This window comes from Pristiophorus japonicus, chromosome 21 (assembly GCF_044704955.1).
Source record: "Pristiophorus japonicus isolate sPriJap1 chromosome 21, sPriJap1.hap1, whole genome shotgun sequence".
Classification (NCBI taxonomy): Eukaryota; Metazoa; Chordata; class Chondrichthyes; family Pristiophoridae; genus Pristiophorus; species Pristiophorus japonicus.
Genome location: NC_091997.1, coordinates 75,659,709 through 75,677,544, shown reverse-complemented (window position 1 = coordinate 75,677,544; position 17,836 = coordinate 75,659,709). Strand labels below are relative to the sequence as shown.

The 17,836-nt window shown below is 43.1% G+C and overlaps 1 protein-coding gene across 1 annotated transcript in view; it reads right to left on the bottom strand.

The window, feature by feature from the left end:
• Window positions 1-10,523: 10,523 nt before the first annotated feature.
• LOC139234119 (secretory carrier-associated membrane protein 5-like) overlaps window positions 10,524-17,836 on the bottom strand; it is a 60,659-nt gene continuing 53,346 nt past the window's right edge. The window contains exon 7 of the mRNA XM_070865076.1: window positions 10,524-16,495. Coding sequence (XP_070721177.1) covers window positions 16,298-16,495 — 198 coding nt within the window. The 3' untranslated portion in view covers window positions 10,524-16,297. The remainder of the gene's footprint in view (window positions 16,496-17,836) is intronic.

Genomic DNA, 17,836 nt, shown 5'->3' with positions numbered 1-17,836 from the left:
ACTCACCGAGTCTACAGTTTGGCTAATGTCCCAGTTTAGTGACTCCTGAAAGGAGCATCTGTTGAAATCACTTCAATACAGACAACAACGGAAGCGTCAACTAAAGCTGCATGCATTATGTCCACGAGCATCAATCTTGAGGGTGGATAAAATTCCTATGTTGACGTTTAGAGATGCATATGCCAGCAGACATCTTTCTGACAAGGGCCCCAGTCAAAATAACCTCTGAGGGAGGCTTAAACAACATTAGTGACCTAGCTTAGGCAGGATTAACTTAGTTCTCATGTCACATGGTATCATAATTACCTTGAAATCTGTTGTTGCCAAGTCCTTGGGCAAGAGTTGAGTCTGGCAACAATTTCATTCTAACATGGTCAAAAGACAGTATACCTAGCCCGCCAACTTTGTCTTTAGACCCACTATGATGGTCTTCTTACCTGTTAAAACACATTCTTCTTTAAGCTTGGGTATCTGACTAGAGAACCTCGCTCCGATTGTGTGGAAGTGTGCGCGGTGAAAATGACGATTCTGTCCGTAGATAATTCAGCATTTTAGTTTCTCATGTGCCTGCTTGGAGCAGTCGAGACTTCACATTCTTTGAAGTCGTTCTTTGCGTGATTTCAACAAAGGCAGAGACTGTAAGCATGAACAGCTGAAAGTGGCCCGCGGAAGGATTCGCAGAATGTTGCAAGCATGGAACAGACGAGAATTGATATGCATGGATCTCTGTTTCAGTGAAAGGAAATAGATTAAAGCCTGACTCAACTTGAAGACGCTGGCATAGAAAAGCAGAATTAAAACTGTTAGAGCCATGAAGGATGGCAAAGTGGCACAAGCAGTGCAACATCAATGTGCTGCGTTCTGAAGGAATTCCCCGTCTCCATGTGTCAACCATGGAGGAACCAAACCAGATAAATATCAGTAGGAACATCAGAAGTAGCTTACCCTTGCATACCAGTGGCTTAGAGCTGGGAAGATAGGCTTATTAGCTTCATGTCCATAAGTATACATAAGAACATAAGAAATAGGAGCAGGAATAGGCCATTCGGCCCCTTGAGCCTGCTCCCCAATTCAATAAGATCACGGCTGATCTGATCTTGGCCTCAACTCCACTTCCCTGCCCACTCCCCATAGCCCTTCATTCCCTTATCTTTCAAAAATCTGTCTATCTCCACCTTAAATATATTCAATGATCCTGCCTCCACCGCTCCCTGGGGTAGAAAATTCCAGGGATTCACGACCAGTGGCGTAACTACGCCAATGCAGTGGCACTGGGGCCCTCGCCTGATGGGGGGCAAACTCGTTGGTGGTGTGGCTCAGCTGGAAAATGCTCCTCGTCCATCCTCTTGGTGAAAGTTTTGAACCTGTCGACCCTGCTCTCCACCTCCTGTTAGTCGAGGGGGCTCTGCGCGAAGCTGAGCATCAGTAAGAAGTCCCCCCCCCCCCCCCCCCCGCACCATGTCGTCCTTCGTGGCTTTCCGCTTGTCCTGCTCAGTAACGGCCCATCCCGTCGAAATCCGAGAACCCGCTGCTGCCGCCTCCCCTGCTGCCCCCAGACAACGGCTCGTCCGCCACCGTTGAATTATCGTCCCAGTCGTCGTTGTTCAATGCCTGGTGCTGCAGCCCTGCCAGGACCAGCCCCCCCCCCCCCCCCCCGACCGAGGCCGCCACCGCTGCCTGTTTGGGCGCGAAGGGGGGGCGGGGGGGGGGGGGCAGAAGGTGCTGGCAGACCAGCAGGGGGAAGCTGCTGGGGGGCTGAGGCTGAGCCAGGCTGACGTAGCCGCCAGTCGGCATGTTGGCATAGCGGGAGGCGGGGGCTCAGTGGCACCGGCACCGGGCACAGCGTCGCCCCCGCTCCCGGCCCTCAGGATCTGCACGTACGAGGCCGGGAAGAGGCCTCTCTGGCCCCGGCTGTTGGCCCCCTCCAGCCAAGCCCTCGATATCGTGCTCGCTGTATTTTCGGCCAGCACCTCGCCCTCCCACACCGAGATCTCGCCCACGTTCTCGCTCTGGAGATCAAGAGCCCGAGCCTGGAGCACCATCGTCCCACCGTCTGCACCCGGCTCAGCTCCGCTCCCGGACCCCGCGGTAACGCCCCCACCCCGTAAACCCTCCCTCACACCAGTCCTGGCTCCCCCTCACCCCAGACCCCGAACTCCCTCTTTCGCCCCCCTGGATCCCCTCACTCGAGGGGCAGCTGCACGTGGTCTTCGCTGGATGGCTGCACTTTTCCCTGTCGTTCTGTGATTTTTTAAAATCTATGTTTGCATTGAGACCCACATCCTCTAGTTACGCCACTGTTCACAACCCTCTGAGAGAAGAAATTCATCACTTATTCTGAAACTATGTCCCTAGTTCTAGATTTCCCCACGAGGAGAAACATACTCTCTGCATCTACCCCGACAAGCCCCCTCAGAATCTGACACGTTTCAATAAGATCACCTCTCATTCTTCTAAACTCCCAACCTTTCTTCTCAGGAATCAACCTAGTGAACCTTCTCTGAATTAAGAGCAGAAGTATTAAGAGCAGAAATTCAAACTTGAGGAGGAATTTCTTCTCTCAAGGGGTTGTAAATCTGTGCAATTCTCTGCCCCAGAGAGCTGTGGAGGCTGGGTAATTGAATATATTTAAGGTGGAGATAGACAGATTTTTGAACGATAAGGGAGTGAAGGGTTATGGGGAGCGGGCAGGAAAGTGGAGTTGAGTCCATGATCAGATCAGCCATGATCTTATTGAATGGCGGAGCAGACTCGAGGGGCCAAATGGCCTACTCCTACTTCTTATGTTATGAATAAGGACCTATTCACGCCAAGCGTCACGTGCTTATGAAAGGCAGGCTCCGACAAATGTACTGGTATTCTCCGAGGAGGTGTTTAAAGGCAGCTGATGAGCGGAAGATGCTGCAATGTTGTGTATCTTGGCTTTCAGGCGCATGTCTCAATTGAAAACCCGTGGGATTGACAGAGAAATTGTAAATTGGATTATTAATTGCCGAGTTAAATGGGAAGCAGGGAGTAGCTGTCAATGGTAATTGATCTAATTGCGCGGCAGTGACCAGCCAAGCCCCCGGGGATAAGTCACCTGATCCTCGCTGTTCAGAATGTTTCTAAATGAGCTGAACAAAAGTACAGAAATATGCCAACGTTTGCCAAATTAAATTCAATTGGAAAGTTGAATGTTCTGAGATAAAGGGATTTCATTGAAACAGATCTATAGGAATCTAACACCTGCAGCGATAAACACGGAGGAATGCATGTTAATACACATCTATATTATAATTTGCAAACATAATTCAACAATTAGATTGATTACACTATATATTTTTATTCTCATGGATCAGCCAATAAAATATCATGCTACCACTTCTGGCCAAATCACATGATATACATCTATTATTAATAGAATTTCAGTCACAATCCAAATCATGTGCAAAAAGACTTACATGTATACAGCAGCGTTGATAACCTCAGGATGTCCTAAAGTGTGTTACAACCAGCTAAGTACTTTTGAAGTGTAGTCGTTGTTGTAATGCAAGTCTATATATATTATCAACACATTGCTATGTTAAAAATTGTCTTCCATCGATGTGTCTACATATCGTTGCAATGAGAAAGACTTGCATTTATATAGCGCCTTTCACGACCACCGAATGTCACAAAGCGCTTTATAGTCAATGAAGTACTTTTGGAGTGTAGTCACTGTTGTAATGTGGAAAACGCGGCAACCAACTTGCGCACAGCAAGCTCCCACAAACAGCAGTGTGATAATGACCAGATAATCTGTTTTTGTTATGTTGATTGAGGGATAAACATTGGCCCCAGGACACTGGGGATAATTCCCCTGCTCTTCTTCGAAATAGTGGGCAAGGGATGTTTTATGGATCCAATTATTTGCACTGTGTTTCTGGCTGATTGGCTCTCCATTATCACATGACCTAATTGCTGATTGGTCTCCTTGGAGGATAAGCCACACCCAGAGGTTTCTTTGGAGTGTGTAATTGAAACTGCCCAGCCAAAGTTCTGAGTGACTTTGCAAGGTGTGATTCGAGCCATTGACTTCAGAAATCTCCCGCAACAGAGAGGATAGAACTCCCAGCAAAAGCCTACCAAATCTCTGACCCCCAGCCCAAGTTCACACCCCCCCCCATCCCCGCAGCCCAAGTTCATCAACCCCCAGCCCAAGTTCTTTACTCCACCCCCAGTTCATGCCCCCAAGCCCAAGTTCCTGACCTTACCACCTGCCACCTCCCTCCCACCGCCCGCCATAGATGGGGCATTGTGTGTGGGTCATGGATTGTTAAAAGGTTTAGTGGGCATGAAGTGGATAGTGGGTGTCATGACTTCCGGATTTCAACCACTGTGGGTGTAGAGGAGGTTGGAAGAATGTGATAAGTCTTCCGAGTTCCCTCTCTCTCTTCCAGTCCCCTCCCGCTTCCCCATCACTCTCTCTCTCTCACCCCCCACCTCTGATGTTTTCTCCCACAGAAGGCCACAATAATGCAAAGTCTGGGAGCAATGTTTCAGCAGTGCACTCCATGTGGACTCGTTGAGGCCCCACTTCTGGTTCCAATTTCAGGTCCGAGGAGTCTGCGCATGCGCGAGAGGAGTCGGGGCGGGGTCCAGAGGACACAGGTTCAGAAAAAACACAGTGCATATGTTCACCCTGAAGTTTTACGTCCACCTGAGAGAGCAGACGGGGCCTCGGTTTAACGTCTCATCCGAAAGACGGCACCTCCGACAGTGCAGCACTCCCTTAGCACTGCACTGGAGTGTCAGCCTAGATTTTGTATGTGCTCAAGCCCTGGAAGTGGGACTTGAACCCATGACCTTTTGACTCAGAGGCGAGAGTGCTGAATACGGTGGCTTCTAATGCGTTGTTATTTTAGTGGTGAAGGCAATTGGGTTGATTGCTCTGAAAACGCTTCTTGATTGTTACTGGCTTTGTTCTAAGAGTATGCTGGTTAACGTGATTATAACAGTTTCACATCTACTCCAAAGTGCTAGAAACAGTTTTAATTTGCTCCTCGGAGGGAACTACCCTATTCAGTTTGAATCCGTTGATTCATCGGGAGCTCTGATCCCTCGACCAGCAAGCATTCTCGGAGTTTCAAATACTGCGAATGTTTGACAGCTTGATGCAATTTGATTTCCCGAGTTCCTGATCAAATATTAACAGGAATGTTTCTCAGGGAGCATCTGGTTCTTGAGCTCATCAAGAGGCAGGAGGTTGTGAGGGAAATTCAGCAGTGAACCCCCCAGTTATTGTTCAGGAATCTCTGGACTACTTTCCTCTCAGATTATTAGCACAAAATCATTTCTGTATTAAAGCAGGGATGTTTTGAGTACTAATTTAGATCTGCTATATCATCTTTGCTACTGTATATCTATTAAAAATGGTTTTGTGGTTTATTCTACCAGTGAAGCCGAGAAGATCACAAGGGGGCTATGACATATCCAGTAAGCTGAATGCTGGGCTCATTACATTACTCCAATATTGGGCTGACACCATTACTCTGATATTGGTGACAGTTACTATCAGCTTGTGGCTCAGTGGGTAGCACTCTCGCCTCAGAGTCAGAAGGTTGTAGGTTCAACTCCCACTCCAGGGACCAGAGCACAAAAAAAATCTAAGCTGACACTTCAGTGCAGTGCTGAGGAAGTGCTGCACTGTCGGAGGTGCCGTCCTTCAGGTCAGACGTTAAACCGAAGCCCTGTCTGCTCTCTCAAGTGGACATAAAAGATCCCATGGCACTATTTCGAAGCAGAGCAGGGGAGTTATCCCCGGTATCCTGGCCAATATTTATCCCCCAATCAACTTAACAAAATCTGGTTATTATCACATTGCTGTTTGTGGGAGCTTGCTGTGCGCAAGTTGGCTGCCGCGTTTCCTACATTACAACAGTGACTACACTCCAAAAGTACTTCAGTGGCTGTAAAGCGCTTTGAGACGTCTGGTGATCGTGAAAGGCGCTATTTAAATGCAAGTCTTTCTTTTTAATACACTTAACAGATAGCAACAGATTTTGGTGTCGGAAGCAACATTGACAAATTACTTATGCTGTTGTGGTTTATATCATTTCAATGCCAAAGTATGCTGCAGCCGTCCATGCTATTCTTTATAAATTAGTAGGAAAAATATGTTTGCCAGTCAACCAAGTGTTGCCATATCATATAGGACCAATTACTGAAGCAAATAAAACAGTGTTTAAGTTGTTAATAGAGTGCTATTCAAAGAAGATGCTAATAGAATTCAAAGAGCATCGATGAGCCCACACAATTGTTTTCCAGTTACAAAATGAGAGGCCCACTATCACATCCAATTATACTCAAAGACTACGTGGTCAAACAATATAACTAATTATGCTGAGAAAGTCTTTAATTGTGCAGCATGGCGGTCAGGTCAGTCAAGAAGAAAATAGCTTACCAAGTTTTTTTTTGATAATCAGAAAAGCCATTACTCGTGTTCCCGGATAAAATAAGCACAGTATCTTTTCTTCTTTCAGCTCATCCGCTGCTGAAGCCGTCATCCATGTCTTTCTTACCTCTAGACTTGACAACTCCAACGCACTCCTGGCCGGCCTCCCACATTCTAACCTACATAAACTAGAGGTGATCTAAAACTCGGCAACCCATGTCCTAACTCGCACCAAGTCTCACTCACCCATCACCCCTGTGCTCACTGACCTACATTGGCTCCTGGTTTCAAAATTCTCATCCTCGTTTTCAAATCCCTCCATGGCCTCGCTCCTTCCTCTTCTGTCGAGATGTCTGCGCTCCTCTAATTCTGCCCTCTTGAGCATTCCTGATTATAATCGCTGGTTATGCCTTCTGTTGTCTAGACCCCAAGCTCTGGAATGTCCTGCCTAAACCTCTCTGGCTTTCTTTCCTCCTTCAAGCCGCTCTTTAAAACCTACCTCTATGACCGAGCTTTTGGTCACAAACCCCAATTTCTCCTTTGGCTTGGTATCAACATTTTTGTCCCATAATACTTGTGAAGCACCTTGGGATATTTCATTATGTTAAAAGGAGCTATATAAATACAAATTGTTCATCTGAAAATTATGTAAATTTACCAAGTAACGTACCCCCCACCCCCGGTCAAGTCTAGCTCAGATTGATGAACATCTCCATACTCTGCCAGCTGTAAGTCAGGGATTAAGAAAATGAAAAAGAGAGACTTAAAGCACCTTTCATGACCTCAAGATGGCCCAAAGTGCTTTACAGACAATGAAGTACTTTTGAAATGCAGTCACTTTTATAAGTTAGGAACCATGACACCCAATTGTGTAGAGCAAGCTCCCATAAACAGCAACGCCATAATGACCAGATAATCTGAGTACAAGACTTGCATTTATATAGCGCCTTTCACGATCACCAGACCTCTCAAAGCACTTTACATCCAATGAATTACTTTTGGAGTGTAGTCACAGTTGTAGTGTGGGAAACGCAGCAGCCAATTTGCCCACAGCAAGCTCCCACAAACAGTAATATGATAATAACCCAGATAATCTGTTTTAGTGATGTTGATTGACATAAAATATTGGCCAGGACACCGGGGATAACTCCCCTGCTCTTCTTTGAAATAGTGTCGTGGGATCTTTTACGTGCATCCGGGGCCTCGGTTTAACGTGTCATCCGAAAGACGGCACCTCCGACAGTGCAGCACTCCCTCAGCTCTGCACTGGAGTTTCAGCCGAGATTTTGTGCTCAAGTCTCTGGATAATGATAATGATAAAAATAGAATTGTGGGTGGCTAAACCTTGGCAAGAAAGTATTGATAGTGATTGGAAGGGTGCTAATTGGCCAGCATTGAACAGAGCCATTTCTTATTCCTTGTTCAGTATCAGATGATGTCTACTGGGCACAGAACAGTATTGATCTGGAAGATAGGTCGCTCAGCCAGCCTTCTTGCTAATGGAAGCAAGTGCTCAAACAGGATTTCAACATTTGTATTATCAGCAGGACGTGTTGCAGTTCGATTCAATAGCTTTTGCCTTGTTGATCCCACAGACAGGAGCATAAACACATCATGCATGGAAAAAGTAATAATCTGGATAATTCCAAAAGTGAATGCTAGTGTATTTTTTTTTAAACGACGTACTGCATATACTGAATTGAATGTCAGGAAGTCAGGCCTGAAGTTATAGTGTGTGCATCAGTACCAAGAAATGCACCTCATGGTTTTAGTACATTTTACAGGAAAGGCGAGGATCTCTTATCTCTAGAAACAGAAGATTTTAGTTAAGTAGAGTTGAACTTACTGCCATCTTTTTTTTCCCCTTCCAGTTTTAAGAGATGGTTGTATGGGCACGTAAAGTGCCGTAACCTGCAGGGTTACAGACCTAGAGCTGGTAATTGGGATTAGACTGGATAACCTTTTGTTGGCTGGCGCCAATATAATGGTAAGTACTGCAGGGAATCGAATACAGCCAGGGTGATCTCCTGGACTAGTTTCGATCGCCTGGATGGGTTGGAGAGGAATTTTCCTTCTCCCTAAATTGGCCTGGGTTTTTAAATCTGGTTTTTGCCTCTCCCAGGAGATCACATGGCTCCGGTTGGGGTGGAGTGTAGAATGTTTCAGTGTAAGGAGTGTCGCAGTTGTGTGAGGCGGACTGGTTGAGCTGGGTGCTCTTTGCCTTTCTGCCATTGCTCATTGGTTTATATGTAACCTTCAGGGCTGCTGACCGAGGGCCGTGCGGCTCTTTGTCAGCCGGCATGGACACGATGGGCCGAAGTGACCTCCTTCTGCGCTGTAAATTTCTATGTTGGCTCTGTGTTCAGGACTGCAGATGTATTCAGCATTTCCCTTGTCCAAGCATTGAATTCCAACTTCCTGTTAATGAGCAATCATATTTTCTAAAGCGGTTGTCACTCAGCCGCTCACTCATGGACACCAATGGAGTTGTGTTTCATAGCACATTACCTTTAATTAACTAAACTGCACATTTATAACAGCGAGACATTACGTTTCAAGAACGCTGTGGCAGCATTTAGTATGGGTCCATTGTACTCTTTGGAAATCTGTTTGCAGAGTCTAGAAATTGAAAATACTGACTGAACTGGTGTTCAGACATCCTACCACGAGTCATGATGCATCTTTTGGCAACGTTGGCTAGATAAACCCAACCTGATGAGGGATATCAAGGCAGGAGAATTGAGTGCTTTTGCATTTGCTCACCATAATGGTCAGTCACAAATTCTAATCTACCCCAATGATATGGTTTAACCGTAGCCTCAAATCCATCTGTAACTGGGGCAGTGTGCCATTCTCAAATCCTCATCAGTTATCCTCCATGGTCTCAGAGTCACGTTGTCAAGCTGGGGGGGGGCTCAGTCTGATGAGGACCTTGGGAGAGACTGCCAAAGCTCACCATAGCAGGTTTGGTCACAAAGACATTTTTCTACGAACTGATTTTTTTAGGTAGGACCGAAAGTTAAGAACCTCACTACATTTTAACGGGCATGAAATCATTGAGTGTAGGTCCATTACTATAGAACTTATCTTTATTGCAAGAATTGCTGCCACGTTTAGGAGCCACTCATATAAATGTGCTAAAGTTTTCTATTCATTAGCAGCATTCCTCCCACCCCCTTTACTGGTTAATTAGTTGTGTAGTAGCCGAGTGGGTCAATCTCCTCTTCCCTATTTTTTTATGGCACCCCCCCTCCCCCCCAATGTTTAAAATTGAAGTTCTAAAAATAGTGGCAATGAGTTTGGAGCATCATATGCACTTTGAGAATATACAACTGAATTCCTCTTTGGGGCTGGTTGGCCAAGTCTTCTGCTTGGATTTAGAATCACAGAGTACAAAGTTCCAGCAGGAACGCCAACTTGCACAGCTTAAAAATCGGGGGCCATTTTAAATAATGGAACACATTTGAAGAAAGGAATTTTAATACAGGTTGAACCTCCCTTATCCAGAACCCCCTTATCCAGAACCACGCCTCGTCCGGAACCATTCCCGGTGACTGGGTGGCACATGCGCAGATCTCCGACATGAATAAATTGAAGTCCTTCCTCGCTGCCAACTCCCGCAATCGCTGGCCTGACCCCGCGATCCACCGCCCCGCCTCACCCCTCCTGTCCCCATGATCTCTCTGCCGCACTCCCAGCCCCAAGATCCTCTTGCTCGGTACTTGTACCATCCAATTTAACATGACCTCCCCTTGTCCGGAAAAATCCCTTATACAGAACAGGCCGGGTCCAGAGGGTTCCGGTTAAGGGAGGGCCAACCTGTACTGTCTTCCAACTTGCACTTAGCAGTAACAGGCATTTCATAATTAGGCCAGCCACAGCAATTGGTCCCATTAAGATGGGCGTATGTATATTTATATTATATTTTTAAAAATCTCATAATACTCCTGTGAAGCACCTTGGGATGTTTCCCTACGTTAAAGGCATTGTATAAATACACGTTGTTGTTGATGGAGTCGTATTATTCTGATGAGATGGGAGTAAGAATTCGCAACACTCAACTTCAAAGTTAGAACAAGATAAACAAGGTTGGGTTTTACCATTTATTTCTCCAGAATGACATTGACATATTGACGGACTGGAATGACAGTGATATCATTTCTCAATAGGAAAAAAAAAGGTAAGATGCTCCATTTTGAAGAATCACTATAGTGTAAAAAGTGATGAAACAATACAGACAAGACTTTCTAGACATCATATGTATCAGCACAGCAGCTATTCAATAGCACAGACAGTAACAAATCTTTAGCTGTTTTTTTGTTGTTGTAGAAATGCCCTTTTCTAAGTCGTAGAGGGATTGGTTAACAGATTACACTAACCCTAAATGCAGTCAGAATGAGAATTAAACATTACCAAACTACCCTGGGGCTACTGTAAGGAGACTTCTGATTGGCCAAATCAGCAGTACCAGGTTAATAAGGGGACATGTATCAATATATTTGCATAAGCTTAGGAATTAAAATAAAATATAATACAGGCTCACATAGCCATGTTATACCAACATTATACCAAATTACTCAATTAAGATACTGGACATCAATACTGAATTAATTCCTATGCCTTGACTGTATCACCAAATTAAACTCCAAAAACCATTAGAGATACAACTTTCCATGTATCCCAGTACACAGCAGAGTCCCGACGAAGCAAGATTAATATCTTGTTACTTTTTGTTTTAAGTATATTTACAAATTTGCAAGTGCTTCTGGATGGTGAAAAATGGTACAGATGAATGGCCAACATTATTCACTGTAATTCTGTCGACCTGGCAGCTTACATTTCTCAAATGGCAAAGTTTTTTTTATATAAACATAATGGCTACATTTTTCATTTTGTGTCATGATTTGCTTGACTAAGTTTATTTACTCCAACACAACCCTCTGCCTGGGATTAACCCCATGTTTAGATTTCAATTACTCAAACCGAAAATTTTTCCCCCCACAATATTCAACTTTTAATAGGTGGTTACCAACATGCCTTGATCTGCAGGTAACTGGTGGCGAGGAGGAAAACACATTCCTGGATCCTGGCCTTTCAATTAGAATTGGTACCTTCAAAACAGTCTTTACAATAATAACTCTAGACAGTTGGGGAATGTAAAGTTCATCTGTGGGGAAAAAAAAAACTTAACTGCAACTGCACTTGAAAGCAAAAGTCATAAAAAAAAAAAAATGCTCCTCGGCCAAATGAAAGGGACTCTATCCAAAAGCAAGTTAGTTGCTCAATATAAAAAGTGGTTCACCAAAAAAAAACCTTAAATGTAAGCAGCTTTATCAATCTTGAGTGTTGCAGACGGAGTGTTGGGAATCCCCTGATGCAAAACATTGCCTTTCCTGGACTCAAACTTTGAAGAATTAAAAAAAATATGAACTAATTATAACCAAGGGAAAAAAAAAGGGAGTTCAAGCTATCGCTGAAGTGCAGAAGGTTCACATCTGGGCAGTGCTCGTTGTAGGAAGTGTGCAGCAACACACACAAAACGTGAATTAGATCATTGCACATAAACAGAATCGGGTAAATTAAAAAAAAAGGGAGAGAACATTCACACGATTCTGTTTGCTTAAAGAAAAAATGTTTTATAAAATATAACTAGTTGAGATGCTATAGACATGGATCGTAGAGTATCAACACAAGCCTATTGCACCACCAGTGTTCCTTCAGATAACATAAAAATGGCAATATTTACACATCAAAGCACAGCAAGCATTTGAAAGACAGGATATATTCCGACATACGTTGGCGCGCATGGACGGAAAATAATAAGGTTCTCAGCACAGGGGCAATCGCTTTGGCTAAGTCTTAGGCGTCTGGGTCAGCAGTGAGGTACCTCTCACACCTCTAGTTTTTAAATCGGAAAATGACTGCTCCCTGCTTAGCCATCCACTGAATTCTGTGGAGGGGAATAAATGCAACTAATGTGCCAGTGATTTTCTGACCCCCCCACCCCCCATTGGGAACAGGTGAGGTATCTCGGCGTCGACAGAGACGTGAGATATTTTACCCCATTGTATCTGCAATTAAATGGTGCAGAATGAAAAGATTCTTGGCTCCAGGCATTCTTCAGCAATGGTGAAAAATAGTTACCATCAGCAGGCCATGCCAAATCCCCTCCATCATCACTAGGGCAGTTATTTTAAATACTGAAAAAACTCAAATTAATGTGTGGTTTACAGTAGATTATAAATTCATGTGGCAAATCCAATTATTTGAAGATAAAATGCAGAGAAAAATAATAGCTTTTCTCCACTGAGTTAAGCCAATAACTCCCTGCTCACTTGCAGGATATTGAGATGCTAGCAACAGTCACTATGTCCCAGTGACTGTCTAAATGGCTTCACACAGACACAAAACATTCCATCCAAGCAAGTACTTTATATGCAGTCATATATGGGCATTTTAAGATTATGTAATATGACAGAACACAATATAATTCCCCTGTAGTTAAGGGATAACAATAAGAAAAAAAGTGCATTAATTTTTGATTACTGCACAGCACAATGTTTGTGCCTAGGGTGAAATGAAGCACTTGAACTAACTCTGAAGGACATTAAAGAGGTCTGTCAATATTAGGAATGTTTGGTGAGGATTTCTGCAGGTAATCAAGCAGCAGTTAGAACAATGTTAAACAAAGTGACCACCAATGAAGTCTATTGTAATTTTCACAAACAATATCTTGCAATCAGCAACTATTTACAGCAAATCTTCATGCCGATGAAACAACTCTAAGAACAATCTTACTGTAATGTGCAGAAATTTCTGCTGTGAAAGCCAGAAGTGTTTAGCATTTATTTAACTAATTTCTACATGCAATGGAGGGAGCATCTATCTTTTACTTAAAACGGAGTTACGCTCAAAGTGCTGCAAATTTTCAGGTCAGAAATTGTATTGCATTTCCTCACAAAATACTATTCTGGATCATGATTTCTACCTTTATACAGACAGAACATTTTCTAAGTGCTAGTATCCGCAAAATATAATTTGAACATTATTCCAGCATCAGGAATTCTATCATGTGTTTTAAAAGAAAAAAAATAGTGGCTTTGGGATAAACGATTCCCCAGATTTCAGATTTAGAAAATAAGAAAGATAAAGTAGGCAGAGAATGTTGTTTTCAAGTAAATCAATCCACTTTTTAAAAAGATGCATGTTGACAAGTTATGTACAATCCAGATACTGCTTCGAACGCTTGAACTACATATTCCCGTAGTCCCCAGGTAAAAGCAGGAAGTCACAACAACCTCAAAGTACGTGTGCAACCCAAAATAGCAGAGACGAACCAACTATTACACATGCACCTACAGACCATTTATACGACTTGTACCAAGCCTGCACAACCACCACAACCACAGTTTGAATAAACAGCTTAAATACTCTTATGTACACCTCATACACTCGATTCTAATTCACATGATAATTTTAAACTTGGTTTCTTTCTAATCTCAGATTATATTTAACATTATATAAAATTAATTCACTTTATGCCTCTTCCCAAATATGAACAGTTTTAGATTGGAACATCACGGCAGCTTTACAAATAAGAAATCTCTTTTCACAATACTGATCAAGATTAATTTTGGAGATTTACAAAAGTCTGTAAATAAACAGGAATGGGTTCTTTCTTGAATTGATTCCAAGCCAAATATTTGTTTTCAGCTTTTCTACTGTGTAGTACAATGCTACAACAGACAGGTCAACTTTACAGGCTTAACCAGAGACCCTACAATTTGCAATAAATTCTCTGGAGCAGAGAACAAAGAACCTATAGGTTTTCCTCTTGGTTTGTTCAATGGAGAAGGTTAACTATATTGACTGGCTACATCTCCGCATTTTGACTCCATGTGCAATTATCTCAAATGATGTACATTTTCTTGCTCCTCACATTAAATTGTTTTGCCCGTGCACCTACCCACCATGTTTCGGTTTTGTCGACTGGCGCGTGATACTGCATTTCTTAATGGCTTGACAGACCTCAGTGCTGATCATGAATTATCAGGAATGAATCATGGATACCAAAATAAATTTCTACATGTCGGAGACAGATTTTGAAATTAAACTGAAGCCTTAATTGGAAACTAACTTGATTTCCCACCCACCTCCCTGACCTAAACATGTAGAATGCAGCAATGTACAGGCAAGAAAAATGATGTGTATTGCTTGTAGTTGTATACTCAAGTCCCAAGTCAAAAACCCTATGTTTAATGTGTATTTGCCCCAGAGCCATCTTTTGCCCATAGTATTAGTTCTCCTTTCTTTTTGACCCTATCTGAAGGCGATAAAAGCATAGGAATGGGGCCAATAGGGAAAGGAAGCAACAACATTATTGGTATGTTTACTGACATTTCTCTCCTGTGTTATTGCTATTCACACTTTTCCTTTGGGAATCAAAAGCTTCTACACTTTCCACGGACATAAAATGCGTAGACACGTCAGTGTGTTACAAGCCAGAGTGTATAAAAATAATGTTTGAAGTGAAACAAACCAAGAACAGTTACAAACTAACAAAAAGCAATCCAGTGGCTGGGTTGAAAAATTAATCTCCCATGCACTGTGATTCAAGATCTCTTTGTAGCTATTATTGCTCCAGCCCTCAAAGTTCACATATGCAAGGCAAAGCCTGCCTAAATTGCAAAGATGTGGTTCTTTCAGACTCAAACCAAATTCCTGTGAAGTTTGACAAGGACAGTGTTTTAAAAAAAAAACGTATGATCATGTTTGCAATTGAAGCATAATATAAGAACACAAAATAAGAATCCAGAAGTCTTTTGCATATAAACAGCACATAAATAATTGAAATCCATTAAACAAGCAGAACTATTCCTTATATAAAACCTCTCCAAATTGAATCTCACTTTAGCAAGTGCACAGGATAGAAAAATAATCTGAATCATAAGCAAATCAAACTTAATTTTCCTTTGTGTTCTCTGGGCTGTTGGCTCAATAAGTACTACGGGAGTATTTGAATCATCATAAGAGGGTGGTTACAAATTGTATTGTTTATTCCACACATACTTTGAAATTAAACCATTCTGCATTACTCTAGTCTACAATAATCAGAATCAGAAATTGTTTTGTAAAGTTCAGAAGCTTGCCCATTGAAGGGCCGAATTAGGGTGCAGTGTAACGAGCATGTCTTTTAAATGCATGTATGTGAAATGATCAGAATCTGGTTTACGATCGGTGGTGATCTCAAGACTGAGACCCACACGCACTTCCCTTTAGAAGCTGTGGTCCTTACAGATACATGGTGGATCAGTGTACAGCTACAAGTTATGATAAATGGATCTAGTCAAACTATTCTGGGGCTATTTGGTTATTCAGTGCCATTACATTAACTCCATGATCTGGATAATACAAGAAACATTTCATAGAGGAGCCTGGAGGGCAATCACAACTAACAATCAATATTGGGAGTGTCACATAGGCAGGGAATTCTTCTGTGCCCATCCAGAAAAGACCTGATTATTCCTAGTATTATGGTCTGGCATCAGTGTTACTAGACTACCAGATATTACGTTTTGTGTGTATGTGCGCTCGCGCATTTTTCTTGTTGCTTAAATTGGACCTATATCACAAACACTTTCAATATCAATAACATCACATCTTTTAAAAGGTATTTGCACATTGTTCTACAGCAACCACGGTTTCGGTTTCTAGTGTACACCACAAATATCAGCGTTTTTTTTCCGGGAGCGCGGAGCTCTTAAATCTCTGAACGGTACATACGGAAAAAAAAAGACACACGCCACATTTTTGCATTTCCCAACTGATCCGGAAACCAGGCGAGGCTCTGTAAACGGGAGAGGTGCGTTAACGCGTGGAGGCTTACATCTGGTTGTTGTACGCGTAGTTGGGCGTGTCCGAATACTCGGTGTACTGCGGGCTTTGCACGGTCCCCTGCACTGCGCCCACAGCGGCTTGCTGGGCTGCTTGCTGAACATGAGGGTTCTTCCACGCGCCTGTGGTCCATTCCTCTTGAGCCTTGCTCATGCTCCCTCCACTGCCCCGGTAATAGTTGTGAACCTGGGATTAGAAATGATAAAAAATGAAAGTTCATAATTTTAAAAGATGCAAAATTTACTAAGAATTGACAGCACAGAAACAGGCCACTTGGACCAACAGATGAATGCCAATGTTTATAAGAACATAAGAATTAGGAACAAGAGTAGGCCATTCTGCCCCTCGAGCCGGTTCCTCCATTTAATGAGATCATGGCTGATGAGCTACCTCAACTTTCCTGCACTATCTCCATATAAACTATTTTTATTTATATAGCGCCTTTAACGTAGTAAAACATCCCAAGGCACTTCACATATCCGCCGATTCCCTTAATATTCAAAAATCTATCGATCTCTGTCTTGAATATACTCAGACTGAGCATCCACAGCCCTCGGTAGTAGAGAATTACAAAGATTCACCACCCTGAGTGAAGAAATTCTCATCGGTCCTAAATGGCCAACGCCTTATTCCGAGACGGTGACCCCTGGTTCTAGACTCCTCAGCCATTCTCGACTCTGCACTCCTTATACTCCACTCGAGCTTCCTCCCACACCACTCCAGCTTCCTCCCACACCACTCCAGCTTCCTCCCACACCACTCCATCAGTATAACCTTCTATTCCTTCCTCCCTCGTGTACTTATCTAGCTTCCCCTTAAACGCATCGATGCTATTCGCCTCAACCCCTCCATTTGGCAGTGTGTTCCACATTCTGACCACTCTGGATAAAGAAGTTTCTCCTGAATTCTTATTGAATTTATTCATGACTATCCTCTATTTAGGACTCCTAGTTTTGGATTCCCCCACAATAATAAAGTAAAAACGGCGGAAATAATGCTGGGGAATGGGATCGAAATTTGCGACTAAAAGGAATAGCTCGTACTGCATCATCGATCGATTTGCTGCAGCTGGGGAGGGGAGGGATCTTTACATCTGACAGCAGAGTTACTGGCTTCGACACATTGCCACTCAACAACGGGTTTGAAGCATGTCTACGCCAGAGTGTTCAGCTCTTTTTAAAAGGGCTTTCATTGACTTGAGAATCAATAGCAGAAAAAAATAAAGCCTTTGATTTTCAGTCAGACAATCCTTTTGCCCTAGGCTCCAAAGTTGAGAGCAGGAGCCAGGAGGAAAAGGCTAGAAAAGGAATTTTGAATTTGTGTTTTAAAAAAAAAGATTCGAAAAGCATTAAAAGTTAAAACAGTAAAAACTGGAAAGAGGAAGACAAAATAAAGGAAAAGGAAGATAGATACGGTGGTCAGAATTCTATACTTTAGAACATAAAAATTACAGCAGTCGGCAATTCGGTCCCTCGAGCCTGCTCCGCCATTCAATATCACGGCTGATCGCCAACCTAAACTCCATTT